This window comes from Labeo rohita, unplaced genomic scaffold, assembly GCF_022985175.1.
Source record: "Labeo rohita strain BAU-BD-2019 unplaced genomic scaffold, IGBB_LRoh.1.0 scaffold_170, whole genome shotgun sequence".
NCBI lineage: Eukaryota > Metazoa > Chordata > Actinopteri > Cypriniformes > Cyprinidae > Labeo > Labeo rohita.
Window position 1 is genome coordinate 1 of NW_026127890.1, and position 15,256 is coordinate 15,256.

General features: G+C 36.8%; 1 protein-coding gene across 2 annotated transcripts in view; it reads left to right on the forward strand.

Annotated features, from left to right (window-relative positions):
* Positions 1–480: 480 nt before the first annotated feature.
* The window catches only part of LOC127158771 (stonustoxin subunit beta-like), a 77,097-nt gene continuing 62,321 nt past the window's right edge, over positions 481–15,256 (forward strand). For both annotated transcript variants that reach the window (XM_051101782.1, XM_051101783.1), the window contains exon 1: positions 481–666. In XM_051101782.1, the coding sequence (XP_050957739.1) occupies positions 506–666 (161 nt within the window). In that variant the 5' untranslated portion in view covers positions 481–505. The remainder of the gene's footprint in view (positions 667–15,256) is intronic.

Consider the following 15,256-nt stretch of genomic DNA (forward strand, 5'->3'; position numbering starts at 1 on the left):
ATATGACTGACAGACTGCAATGGATTGAGTTAAAAATCTTTATTTGTGTTCTACTGAAGATACAAAGTCACCTACATCTTAGATGTCCTGGGGGTAAGCAGATAAACATCAAATTTTCATTTTTGGGTGAACTATCCCTTAAAGAACAAACAGAGGCTGGTTTCTTCAGTAATGGGTGGAAATAATTCACAAAAGGCAAATTCACTCTTCACCTATTAGTCCCTGTTTTTTTTACGTGATTAATACAAATTAGAAAATGTAGAAAATGACATCAAATAGATAAAAACAGAAAGTTATGTTAAACTGTGATGTTTTTCCAGTAACACTGGTGACACAACTCCACTGCCATTCCATATGATTTATAATGTGTACATGACATTTAATTTTTTTTCCATATACATTTGTTATAACACAACCATATATGAATAATTTATGACTAAAATGTGTGAGAGATTTGTCTGATTGTCACATGGACTATTGCTGTGTTTTCAGATTGTCTGGCTGTATGGTGACAGAGAAAGGCTGTCGTTATGTGTTTTCAGCTCTGAGTTCAAACCCCTCACACCTGAGAGAGCTGGATCTGAGCTACAATCACCCAGGAGATTCAGGAGTCAAACTACTCACTGAAAAACTGTTGGATTCAACCTGCTCACTGGACAAACTCAAGTATGTCTACCAGGAAGATTTTAGACTTTTCTATTTCAACTCTTCAGTGACTATGTGCTATATATATATATACTGTACACATATACTCATATTTGCACACACACACACACACATATTTATATACTGTGTGGAAGTCTTGGGCTACTAGTATTTTTTTTTTTTTTTTAAATGGTTTAATGTGTTATTTCTATCTTTTGCTGTAGTGTGTCAGTATAAAATATCAGTTTACATTTCCAAACATTCATTTTGCCATTAATTGTAATAATCCATTGAGATTTTTGCTTGCACAAGGAGTCTAACAGCCAGTGCTCCACACAGAGATCTGATCTCACCATCATCTGAAATGACATGAAGAAACAAAAAACTGAGACAATCCAGATGAACTGTGATTACGTCTCCAAGGTGCTTCAAGAAACCTACCTGCAAAACTAAGTGTACATTTTCTGTTTCTTCATATCATTCCAGACTGACTGAATGATGATATGATCTCTGTGTGGAGTACTGGCTGTTATCAGATTCCTTGTACAAACAAAAATATCAATAAATTACTTACAATTATTGGAGATACAAGATAGAAATAAGACGGAAATAACTGTATATATAATAATATATAGATATACATATAGATATAGATATAGATATTTATATATTACATATACACCCCACTCACAACTAGGCCTGTCGTGATTATTAAATAACCGTCTGATCGTGGTTATTTCATCTAACTGTGGTCAGTTCAGACAACTGCGATTATTGTGCACAGAGGCATTGTGTTTTGTTTATGTTTATTCATCCTGCTTCACAGAGTGCGTGCTGTCTGTGTTGCCATTATCACCCATTACAAGCGCTTTTTGGGCTTGTTGTTCAAGCTTGGATGGAAAAGCAATCGGGTTTATGGAGTTATCAAACTAAGCAGACACGAGTCACTATATGTTGGTAATATTTTTAGCATAAAGCATTTGGATTTACTTCATTTTTTATGGTTTCTACCAAGATCTGGCAACACGAGTGAGTCAAGGCTCTTGTTGCTCTGGTACTGCTTTCCCTGTGATTCACCCATGGATTCACCACACATACTACAAAAGAGAGACACATCTATGCACGTTAAAAACCTCATTAACAACAAGTTGTTTAGTTCAGTTTCGCACACATGCATTAAAGCCATTACATGCATTAAACCTCCGACCCGAGGTTTTTTCCCCCCTTCTACCAAAACAGCTTATACTACTATATCAGCTATTCTGTTTTGTATGTAATGGCAAAGTGATAATATTTTGTTTCATTTTTTTTAAATTAAGTTAATTCAGAAAACTTTTTCTAATGTTTTGTTCGTTAAATATTCGTTTTTGTTTTAAAAGTAACAAACAACGGCCAGCGGAAGACTGTTCTGTTTGATCCATTTGCCTTTTCAAATCATCACGACTTGCCTAAAATAAAATCTATATATGTAAAATCAGTTCAAGTATATAACAATACTATTTTAAACGTCAAACCTAGATAAATGTGCGCTATTAGGCACATATCCAAACATTTGTGCGGAGAGTGGAAGCTGAAGTGCGCTTTGACATGGAGCCAGTGCAAACACTTGATTTTTATTTATTTTTATTTTTTTTCAGTGGAAACAATTTAAAAACAATTTGCACTTTTAAATTTTTCTCACAAAGGTAAGAGTAATACATCATTAGGTACTGTAAAAGGTCTACTTTTATTTGTGTGCAGTCAGAATATTAACAAAACATTACAAACAAGCAAGAGAAATCAAGCTTTCTGCCGTCTCGTTCTTGAATGCGGATCACTTACAACTGCGCTGAAGGCATTGCTGCTGGCTGAGACACTAAACGCCGTCTGAGTCTCGAAAGCGAAAGTGAAGTCTCATGTTGTTTTCACAAGTGTGCCAATTTTTGTCATCACCATAATTATTAATGGATGCCTAAATATAAAAATAAGGAGAAACCTAAAACAGGCCCAATGTCAAGCCGCGTCTGAGCTATGGCTAGAAAATTGTCCCAAAGCTGTCAGCTGTTATACTGTGCTGGTAGTGTGTACTCTTCAACTGCATGCACAAATGTGGTGGCGGTGTCATTTCATATCAAAGCACAAAACTACGAGCATGCAGTGGTAGTTATATCATTAGTTAAGTCATGTTCAGCAGCAGATCTTAAAGAAATAGCAGCCAAAATAATCTAATAACCCAGCTGCTGTGATGTCTATAAATCAAAGAAAAACTACAAAAAATAAAATCAATTACTTTTACAGCTCTAAGGGTTAATCTATATTTAATTATAGAATTTAGTTTTTTAATAACTTTATTCAATTTCTGTATATTTCCTACTTGCTGAAGGGCCAAATATGACATTTATTATAATGAGTTTAGGTGAAGATTGTTTTAAGTTCATTTAAATTAGAAGTTGTTATTTTTATTTATAAGTCTAATAAATGTTAAAATTGAAAGCTCTCAATTATTTAAGGAATATTTGACTGAATAATTAAATTATTAGAAAAATAATGCACACCTGCTTCATGGCTGCATCACCCGGAGTTATATTAATTATTCATCTTATACTACAGTTACCACACCTCAAGACATAGATCAGGTGATATATTTCAAGGCTTTCGTACATTTTTTTTGTACTTAAAACACTGTTGTGAGTAGGATTAACTTCTTATGCATCTCATTCAGTGCCTCCGTTGCTAATTCAGAAACCTCATTTTAGAATAACGGAGGCTTGAGCTGTTGATAGCAGACTTATGAAAGTTATTAGAGAGAGAAATTAATCGCTGTACAGCTCCGTTGTCACCTCGCTTGTAAAATATATCATGCAGCTTTTAAGTTGCTAAACTATACTGATAAAGTGTATGTTTCTGTGTGTGCGTCTGTAAAGGAGAAAGAGTGCGAGAAACAGAGTGTGTGCTTTCCGTACATAATGCTGAATGGCTATAGTTAATGGTTAAATATTAGGAAAAAAACAATTTTCAAGGGACATCAGTAGTATTGGTATCATTGATACAGACCTTTTCTTAAAGTTCAAGTTCACGTTTATTTATAAAGCACATTTTAAAACAGCAAGCGTTGTACCAAAGTGCTGTACAATATATAAAACATAAATAACAATATAAAAAGTACTGACAAATAAATAAAACTCATAAAATAGAAATACAAGCATGCAAGATAAACCATAAACAACAATATGCCCCCAATAATCTCAGGCCACACCATAGGCTAAAGAGAATAAATTCATCTTCAATCTAGATTTAAAAGTGTTCAACGTGGAAGAGGATCTCATGGCAACTGGAAGTGCATCCACTGCTTAGGTGCTACATTTGCAAAAGCTCGGTCACCCTTTGTCTTTAAACAGAAAGAAGCAATTTGTTACAAGAGCAGAGAGATCTTGATACAGAATGTGGTTTGAGGAGATTGAAATTGTAAAGGGTTCACAAACTTTCAAGCAGCCTGTATATAAATATAATTTACTAACTGCTTGTTTTCTTACAAAAAAACTCTAGTTCACTGTCTTCTCTATTCTTTTTGTATTCTGTCTGTTTTCTTTTTATTAATTATACAATTAACAAAAAGCAAAGTAAAAATGCCTCTAATATTAGCCTGCTCTATTCCTCTTCTATTCTCTCTTTTAATTTTATTTTTTTTATATAATTAAAAAAAAAAACCTTGCTATATGTACTGTGTTAGGCTAACTGAGACTTGTCATAGCACTTACATATCATTGCTCTTTTGTTGATTTTGATTGCTTCCATTGTCCTCATTTTATCAAGTCGTTTTGGATAAAAGCGTCTGCTAAATGACTAAATGTAAATGTAATGTAAGGAATTTAAATAATGCCTGTAAAAAATGTGAAAGAATGGTCAGTGCTGTATAATGCATTGTGACAGACTTTGTCATTCATTTTCTGTACAAATCTTGACTAAAATCTTGTGAAACTTGACACAGACAGAGTCTTGGGCATTCTGAAGAAGTATGAATAGAAATCTTGCTGTAAAATCTCTGAAGGAATTTGAATAATGCCTGTTTAACCCTTTCACACGTGAGTTGAAAATATTCTAGGTGAGCCCCCAAGGTGAGTTTTTTTAGGCGACCGTTTAGAACGTATAGCCTTATTGCTTTCATGGCGACACGTCGTGTTTGTCACGTGACACAACAAAGCCACAATAGCGCTGTATGACACACATATCACTTTTATATTGTTTTTTTCCTTTTAATTATTAATATTCACAAACGTGCTCACTGTATTATGAAATATCTGATATTCCGATTCTGAAATATGTTTAAGTAAATGTATTTGGGGGTTTAAACACTTTTATAATGAGCGTGTTATTTGATCTATGCCGAGTGATGGGCGCCGCCATGTTAGTTTGCGCTGAATCCCAGCTGTGGGATTTACAAAACATCAACGTTCATCCTCTCCTCCCGAAAAACATTAAAAGTAAGTCTCTGGCGAGCTTGGAGAAGAGCAGAGTAAACTTTATAGTTACCTACACAATGTGTATGTACCAATAAAACATGTTGTCAGATTACATTTGTAAGGATCATTATTGCCGCTTCCATAGACATCGACGTATATTTTGCTAACTATAAATGCATTGTTTTACTAGGACTCATGTGTATTTAAATGTCTGGAACCTAAAATAAGTATTATATGGTTGAAAACATGGAACAGTTGCGATAATATGACAAGGGCTCAGCGCGTCCGATTTGGCTCAGCGCCAGCCAAAGCGCCAAAGCAGATTTGAATTCAGCAGTTGATCATGTGACGCGCTGAACGTTCGAATCACACCGGTGTGATCGTACGCTTCAGGGACCAGCCAAGAATGATCACACTGGTGTGATCGTACGCGTGAAAGGGTTAAATGTGAAAGAATGGTCAGTGCTATGTGACAGACTTTGCTTTTCATTTTCTCTAAAATTCTAGGCTAAAATCTTGTGAAAGTTGACACAGACAGAGTCAGGCCCAGATAGCAAAAATCATCTGGCCCAGATCTGGCCCAGACGCATCGGAAGTTCTGGGCCAGATCTGCACAACAGACTCGGGCCGGTCTCCTTTGGCACAACGGGCCAATACCGGCTCGGATCCGTTTTTTTTCTGCATCTGGACCAGAACTGGGCCAGCTCCGGACCAGATGTGGACTTCTATATGGTGATTTGGCTCAAATGAGGGCCGGATCTGGGACGGATCCATACCGGTTCTGGTCCAGTACAAAGCCAGATCTGGTCCAGTACCAAGCCAGATCTGATCCAGTAACAATCCGGACCAGGGCCAGTACCATACTGGATCTAGTCCAGTACCATGCCAGATCTGGGCCAGTTAATTTTATATACATATTATATTAATATATGTTTGCATATATTTACACACACACACACACACACACACACACACACTCACCCAAATAGTATACGTATTTAAAATGTCAAGCATTTTCTCTTCTGCGATTAAATATGTTATTCTCGTATGCTACTGATATTTTTTCCTTCAAATAAAAAAAATCATGCACTTATTTATACATATAAATAGCTACTGTACTGAATATAATACCGCCTCTTAATCTAATTAACACAGCAGTCACTACTTCACTGTAAACATGCAGTAAAAATAAAATTGACATAACTTTCTACCTACTGTGCTTACATAATATTCACCAAGCTTGAAACAGTGCTACGCAATCCGGATAATTACCACATGGAAACTGTAATACAACAAACTTTCAACAAAACAATATGAACCGGGAGCCAATTTTTACTAACTAGTGTGACACAGACATTATTAACCGATATTTTCTCCATGTTTTTGGGCATTTGTTACATGTTTAGTAACAAGGAAGGTAGGGGAGTGATAGAATGGGAAATAAAATCCAATAAATATCTTGGGTCAGATGGGTTAATACACTAACAGTTCTTGATCTATTGTTTAACCACAGTTTCAAAGAAAATTAAATTGTCAGTATACTTCATACTAATGAAAAAAAATCCATTAATTTTTACAATGTTTCAAAAAAAGTTTGGTTGTTGTCTAAATGTAAATAAAAAACAAATGCAATGATTTGCAAATTATTAAAATCCTACTTACCTGAAAACAGTACAAAAACAACATAAACTAGATGAGTAAAGTTTGAGAACAAACTTTAAGTTGGCTTGAGAAAGCCTAGCCTGAAAGTTTGAAGCAGCTGTAAAAGTATGGAAGCAGCTAGCATGATTTAACACATTGCTTACATGATTTAACATGTTGTTAACATGTTTTAGCATAATTAGCTTATTGCTTGTATTTTTATAGGCTGATTACAATGTTGTTAGCATGATTGGCATGTTGTTAACATAATTTGCAAGTTACTAGAATGTTGTTAGCATGATTAGCAAGTTATTAGCATGTTTCTAGCCTGATTAGTATGTTTTTAACATGGCTAACATGTTACTAGCTTGTTGTTAACACGTTTCTAGCAGGATTAACATGTTACTAGTGTGTTGCTAGCATTATTAGCATGTTACTAGCATGTTGTTAACACGATTAGCATGTTGCTAGTATGTTTCTAACATGAATAGCATGTTAATAGCATTTTGTTAGCATGATTACCAAGGTAATAGCATGTTGTAAGCATGATTAGCATGTTACTAGCACATTGCTAGCATGTTTTCATCATGATTAACAAGTTACTATCATGATTAGCATGTTGCTAGCATGTTGTTAACATGGTTAGCAAGTGACTAACATGTTGCTAGCATGTTTCTAACATGATTAGCAAAGCGGCTAACATGTTTCTAACATGATTAACAAGTTGCCAACATGTTTCTAACATGATTAGCAAGTTGCTAACATGATTAGCAAGTTGCTAACATGTTTCTAGCATGATTAGCAAAGTTGCTAGGATGTTTTTGGCATGATTATCAAGTTGCTAGCATATTTCTAACATGATTAGCAAAGCTGCTAGCATGTTTCTGGCATGATTAGCAAAGTTGTTAGCATGTTTCTAACATGATTAGCAAGTTGCTAGCATGTTTCTAGCATGATTAGCAAGTTACTAGCATGTTTCTAGCATGATTAGCATGTCGTTAACATGTTTCGAGCATGATTAACAAGTTGGTAGCATGTTTCTAGCATGATTAGCAAAGTTGCTAGCATGTTTCTAGCATGATTAGCAAGTTATTGGCATGATGCTAGCATGTTTCTAACATGATTAACAAGTTGCTAGCATGATTTTGGTTGCTAACCATAGATAGACTGTCAAAACCACCAAAAAACCCATAGACTTACATTGACAGAATGTTCAAATAAGCCAACTCCAACCTTCAAAATTCGAATCTAAACTCCAAGAATCCTTTGAGACTAAATCAAGCTTCACTTCTATGTACTGCTACTAATCCATTTAGACTCATGCAAACTCATCTAATATTTCTAATCTATTTAAATCATGTTAGCAGTATGCTAATCATGCCAGAATATGCTAATAACTTGATAATCATGCTAGAATCATGCTAGTAACATGCTAAAGATGCTAGAAACATGCTAGTAACATGTTAATCGTGTTAGTAACTTGCTAATCATGATAAAATCATGCTAGTAACATGTTAATCATCCTAGAAACATGTTAGTAACTTGCTAACCATGTTAGAATCATGCTAGTAACATGCTAATCATGCTAGTAACATGCTAGCAACTTGCTAATCATGCTAGAATCGTGTTAGTAACATGTTAATCATGTTAGAAACATGCTAGTAACATGTTAAACATGCTAGCAACATGCTAATAACTTGCTAATCATGGTAACAACATGATAGTAACACCATAGCAATCACCCTGAGTACCCTAGCAACCGCCTAGCAACACCTTAGCAACCACGCCAGGTAGCATAGCAACCACCTAGCGACTTAAATAGCACCCACTCTGAATACTCTAGCAACCGCTTAGCAACACCTTAGCAACTAGCCTGAGTACCCTAGCAACCGTCCTGGATACCCTAGCAACCACATAGCAACACCCTAGCAATCACGCTGAGTACCCTAGAAACTGCCTAGCAACACCTTAGCAACCGCCCTAGCAACCACCCTGGATACCCTAGCAACCACATAGCAACACCCTAGCAACCACCTCAGGTACCCTAGCAACCACCCTGAGTAACCTAGCAACCACACAGCAACACCATATGTATCTGTTTTTCTAATAGACTGTATTGCCTTCAAAACATTCAGACTTTAATCTAAACTATTTTAAACTGAAAACAGTCAAACGCCACTTAAAACTTTTAAAACTTTCTGGTTAGGCTTTTTCAAGCCAACTTAAAGTTTGTCTACGAACTTTACTATCTAGTTTATTTATATTTAATTCTGTGCAACTACAGGAATTGGTCTCCTCAGTCCAAACAATGTCTTGAACAGAACAGCTGAGAAATTAGCTGAGGAATAATAAAAAAAAAAAAAGTAAAAATAATAACTTCATATAATGAACTGTAGGTAACGGACAGGATGGTGTATGTGTAGGTAACAGGTCGGACAGCCAAACTATTTAATTCCCATTTGGCATCTGCAAAAAAGACCAAGAAGAAAGGTGTTAGTTTTGATGAGTTTCACAGTGTTAAGAGGTAAACTATTGCTAAACTATAAATTAACTTACATAGGTTAAAGGAGAAGTCCACTTCCAGAACAACAATTTACAAATAATTTTCTCACCCCCTTGTCATCCAAGATGTTCATGTCTTTCTGTCTTCAGTCATAAAGAAATTATGGTTTTTGAGGAAAACATTTCAGGATTTTTCTTCATATAATGGACTTCAATTGTGCCCCTGATTTTGAACTTCCAAAATGTAGTTTAAATGCAGCTTCAAAGGGCTCTAAACGATCCCAGCCGAGGAAGAAGGGTCTTATCTAGCGAAACAGTGTATACTTTTTAAGCACAAAAGCTCGGGTAGCACAGGTTCTGGGATGCGTATCCACGATGCTACAAATCAGTAATGGATCGTTCTTGAACTATTCTTTCATTTTGAACGAATCTTTAATGTGACTTAGGAAGAACGAGTCGTCTCGGGGAGTGATTTGTTCAGTCACGCATGTGCAACATCCCATTCGGTTCTGTACTGGAATTAGTTCACCTGTTTCGAGTCTTTGGGTTTTTCGAATTTGTTCATTCGAATCTTATGGGGCTGTCACGTGACGCTTATTTTGCTAAAATGAACAAAATGACCCAAAAAAAGATTTGTTCATTTTGCTGAATGAGACTCAAAGGTCCGAGTTGGTAAAACGATCTGAACTTCCCATCACTACTACGAATCATGTGTAAGTTCATCATCTGTGTACTGAGTATGGCGGAAAACTCCATCTTATTTTCTCCTACAACTTCAGAATCGTCTGACATTGTGGTACCTTTTTGTTTGTAAACAGCATTTGACTTACTCGTACATTCTTAGTCTTTGCGCGTTCACTTTGTAAACAGTTCTATAGGGGGCCGTCCGTGGCGATGAACAGACAGGAGTAGTCGGGGGTACAGGGCCGGAGCCCGACCCACGGCTGAGGCTGGATACATGATGGCCTCTGTCTGCTCTTTTTACCACCGTGAAGAACTTGCGTGCAAATTCTATCACGGTGTCGCCAGAAGGACCGAACTGGGAAATGGGGGCACGGCACGGCCGCCATTTTAGCGTCCGCCTCAAACTGAGAATCAGCCCCCCACAGAGGTTTGCTCAACTTCAGCTTCAAACAGCTTACACCCTCCTAGCGATGCTGCCGCTAACCATTTTCGCCCATTCAGGAGCTCCGAATAAGAAAGTCAGCTGCACTGAGACAGACTAACAAACTCGTCCGGAAGCTCGATCGGGGGATGCGAGGAGCGAGAGGTTTGCAGGGTTTTCACTCAGCGGAACCTTCCCTGCTTCCTAATGCTCGCCACCGACGCACATCGCAACGGCCTCGTACCCGGAAGTAGAAGGACCAGAGCGGGAAGCAGTCAGGGTAAGCTGCGGCTTCACGTAAAAGCACGTGGCTCACGAGCAAAGCGTGCCCATGATCATGTTCTCGCAAGCAAAACATGAGTCAACAACAAACACTGCATCAGCGTGAACATAACTTAACACTGAACACAACGGTCGTGTCGATCGTTTGGGAAGGTAAGCCGCAACCAGGATGACATGGAGGGAAGGCATGTTTACCAACACACAGTCCCAACCGTGCCAGCTCTTTCAGAGAAATTGCTCTTTTAGAAGGAAGATTGCTCTTCAAGATCGCCGTCGAAGCACACAGGGGAACTCTCACAACACTTATATGTGTTTGAGAAGGGAGAGACCGCTGCTTGCACCATGAATCCAACGACGAAGAGGTGAATGGTGCAGCTTCTCATAGAGAGACGCTGTATTCGGCTCTGAAGAAACAGAATGAGTGAGCAGAGCATGCGCTGCCCTATTTATACCCGGATGCCCGGGGCGTGGCCAGCTATGCAAATTCTGCACACCCAATTTCATTGGCTTTTTCTCCAACTATCAGAGGTGTTTGGGCTCCCAAGGGCGACCCCTAGTGTCGTACACTGGACACAACTCGGAGTGTATGACAGATAGGGAAACATAATTTCTTTATGACTGATGACAGAAAGACATGAACATCTTGGATGACAAGGGGGTGAGTGAATTATTTGTGAATTGTTGTTCTGGAAGTGGACTTCTCCTTTAAGTTGAGTTATAATGTCTGTACTTGAGCTATTTTACAAAATCTAGCACAAAAATATGACACTGCCAAGCCAAAAAAAAAAAAAAAAAAAGTTGCAAGTGAAATTAAATAAATAGTGTTCAAAGGTTAATGCTTTATCTTGTTTGGAAATCATGAACCACCTATACTAAATCCTACCCTAAACCTAGCCAATACTGTTAACCAAAAAAAAGTGAGAAAAAGTAAAATCAAAATGCGGATGGATGGTAATATATGAACACTAGCCAATGGAATTGGCTTTTGCTTTATTTCTATCCACTACTGAAGGATGCAGCAGTGGTATCATCTCAATTATTTTTACAAGAAAAAAACAAAAACAAAGAGTATGATTTACATGAAGCATGTCAATTCTGTGTGGTATGTAAGGCCAGTTTTTAAGCTATAATGTTTGTGCATTTATACTAAATGTTTTTAAACTATTGTTTTTCATACAAATACAAACCTAGAAACCATTTAGATACATTTTTGCCATGGTATTTACATTTTAACTGTGGTCATCATGATCTCAGTGTATGCTACTATAGAAGACCAATGGTTAAATTTAATAAAACTTAAACAGTCAGAATAATTCAATTTCACAATTTAAAAATGAGGTTGCTACATTTTCGTTTACAGATATTATTGATTTTCATAATACACATAAATTAACATCTGCATCCTTACTCAAGGTACTACTACTGTCAACTCAAGCTACTTTCAAATGTGCATTTCTAAGAGACAAAAAATTATTATTATTAATATTGTAGCCTGCACTGCAAACTGTGCTGAAGATACGCATCATTAAAGTCAGGCAACACGTATCACTCTTAGAACATGCAGAAACTAAGAAATTAATTTTTCTAGTACAACATTTATTTTGTTAAGAAGAAATGACAGGATAAGTGTAAAAAATTGTTTGTCACAGCATCTTACAGTAGCATCTCGAATACTGTCTGTATGAACATGCAACGGGAGTTAAGCCCATATTCCTTACTAATAACCATAGCAAGAGTCACCAAAGTAATATCAAAGATGGTGATGTCCATAAAACTGAATGTTTTTTCAGCTTTCATATTTGGGTGATGAGCGGAGCATTTGAGCCGTGCATAAAACACAAAACTGACTGGATATAAAACTATGTGTAAATAACCACTATGTGTGAACGTAACTGTATTAAGGACTCAAATACAGGACTCACAACCTTATTTTTGTCAGTTTTTAATTTTTTTATCGTCTTGTTTTCGATGGTGAAAATGTTGTTGACGAAAAACACAGTTGTGTTTGAATAGAGATGTGACTTTGTTTCAGACTATTTTTATTGATGAAACTGAGCAAAATCAGGTAGTGTTATAGTCAGATATTGTAATTTAAGGCACTTAATATAACCAAATTTTTTAGAGTTTGAAATAGGTGTTGCTCAGTTAGGGACATTAAAATACACATCATAACTTGGAGAAATAACGCTGACTAATTACATATGGTACAGATCTAAAGACATCAATCTTTATTTACAAGATTTGAATTTCAATACAGCATAGAGCAATATAGTATCAGACGCTTGTATTGTATTATTTATTGCATATTCGAATCAATTTCAGATACTAATACCAGATATATGTTCATGTTTAATATTTTCTGCATAATCCCTTAGAGAAAAATATATTTTTTGTTGGATCAGTTAACTGTGTCGGCAAGTGCGCAACTGACACCCACCTGAACAATTTCAAAACATCACTTATCCTGCCGAAAAGATGATAAACATTGCAGATAACATTTTAAGTAAAAATTAATTTACATACACATATCCTAAAAACTAGTCCTGTGTGACTGATACGCTTAAAATTGGGTGATTTTAGGTCAGCGGGTTTAGCTGTGACTCAATAGTGCTCTTTGCTGGTAGGGAGTAGTAAGATGGCTGATCGAACTCTTCACTGCCTAAAGGCAGTCTACTTGTAGCTAAGACTTAGTGTCCAAATACTTTTGAGGCTTTGTAATAAAGGCACAGATGGAAATCTTGCCTCAAGTGTGTATGTTTTGTAAATTTGTTTTTAAAACATTAACACTGTAAGGTTTACAGAACCTCAGACACTTTGATCTTCTGAGACGGACAATACACACACAGTGTATTACGATATAGACATTTGTTTCCACATCTCACTGAGAGAAGATGTGAGAAAAGTCCCTTTCTACCTGTTCCTTCCATCCACTTCCCCTCACCCATCTCCTCTCACTCAGCTCACTTAAAATGGTCAATAGCATAATATAATGTCCTACATGAATACAAGTGATATCCATAGTCATGTTTGATATCATTTGAACTGTCACTGTGTGTCTGGTACAATGATCTCATTCTCACAAGAAGTAAACTAAAAGGTGAACAGATCCTAAGAGTTCAGAGATATTTTGCTCACTGTTGACGGTGTACTGTTTTCCAGTGTCTTTCATGCAAATTACCATCTGTCCCCAAAAAGGTGCAAACGATCAAGTCTAGGACTTGATCAATGCAAATTCAGATTGTTAGATAATGTTGCTTTATTCAAGTGTGTACAGATCTATGGGGACTAAACAAAGGTACTTTTAGAATGAGCAAGCATAGGGGCGGCCGTCTAAAGTATTAGTCAATTACCTCTGTCTAATATCTGAGACTGATGAGAATGTGACCGTAAGGTACGCTAACGGCCAAAGCGATATCTTTGAGCAATATGAGCACCCGAATGAACGAGTACAATAATATTAAAGAGCAAATAGGATCATCAGATTCTAAGCTATATTCAAGGTCATAATAAAATGGAGTCAGATTAGATCATAAAATGGAGTCAGATTCAAATTTAATCTAAATTTAATAACTTTGCATGCTGGAAAGACCCAACATGCAAGAAACCTTCATCCACCATTGGATACCTCCATTGGGCCAATTGTGTGGACCTTACAACACAGAGTGGGACATGTGTCTATTTGTCACAAATTTATATAGAGATTCAAACAATAAGAATAGAGTCAAATTATGTTGATGGCAAGTGGAAATAATATATAAATTCTCTCACTTCGGCTCACTTCCATGATTTAGTATAACTGCTCTCAGAAACTAACCATACTATAACCACCTGAACTTCCACCCCTTCTAGGGTTTGGTTTGCTGGTGTGTACATGAGTTCAGTGTTCACATTATCCAAACAAACCAATCTCTGACATCAAGTGAACTTTGGGTGAACACCAAAATTGCTAGTGTTGAAAGCCTAGTGTTGAAAGCCCCGTCAAACACTGTTTAGGGTTGTGCTGACAGATGATAGTATTGTGTATCGATGATATTCAAAAATATTGCCTGTTGCTGATGCCTCTAACGATAGCAAGACATTTACGACAAAAAAAATGTCACAGTGTTTGATACTTTACAGTGTTTGACAATCAGCAAATTTATTTACCTGTTATTAGCCCCTTTCACACATACAGTCTGTACCGGTAAATTAAGAAATCATGTGTGAACAGGATGTTTCTGGCAATTTACTGGAATGAGAAGTTGTAACATTACCAGTAAATTACCAGTAATCTCCTCTGCAAGAATGCAAAATGAGATTACCGGTATGAGCATGTACTAGTTCAGAACACGGTGACGTAAGACATCTCCGTTAGACCAAACATAACAATATGAAGCAGATACATTTATGCATCTACTGACGCCGTGTAGTTCGGTTTGTGGTTGTCTAAAACAGTGTTTCCCAACCAGGGGCGACGGCACTCTGGGGTCCCATCTGTCGAGAGAAGGGGTGCCATGCAAAAATCCTTTAAGATTTTTAAATTGCTAAAGTGGTCAAAAAATGATCTATCGTATAATATCCATATCTGATGTCACAAAATATTAGCGATCCACCGAAATTATGGTTGCCGAAAATGAGTTCACCGCTCAGGTTTCACTTTCAC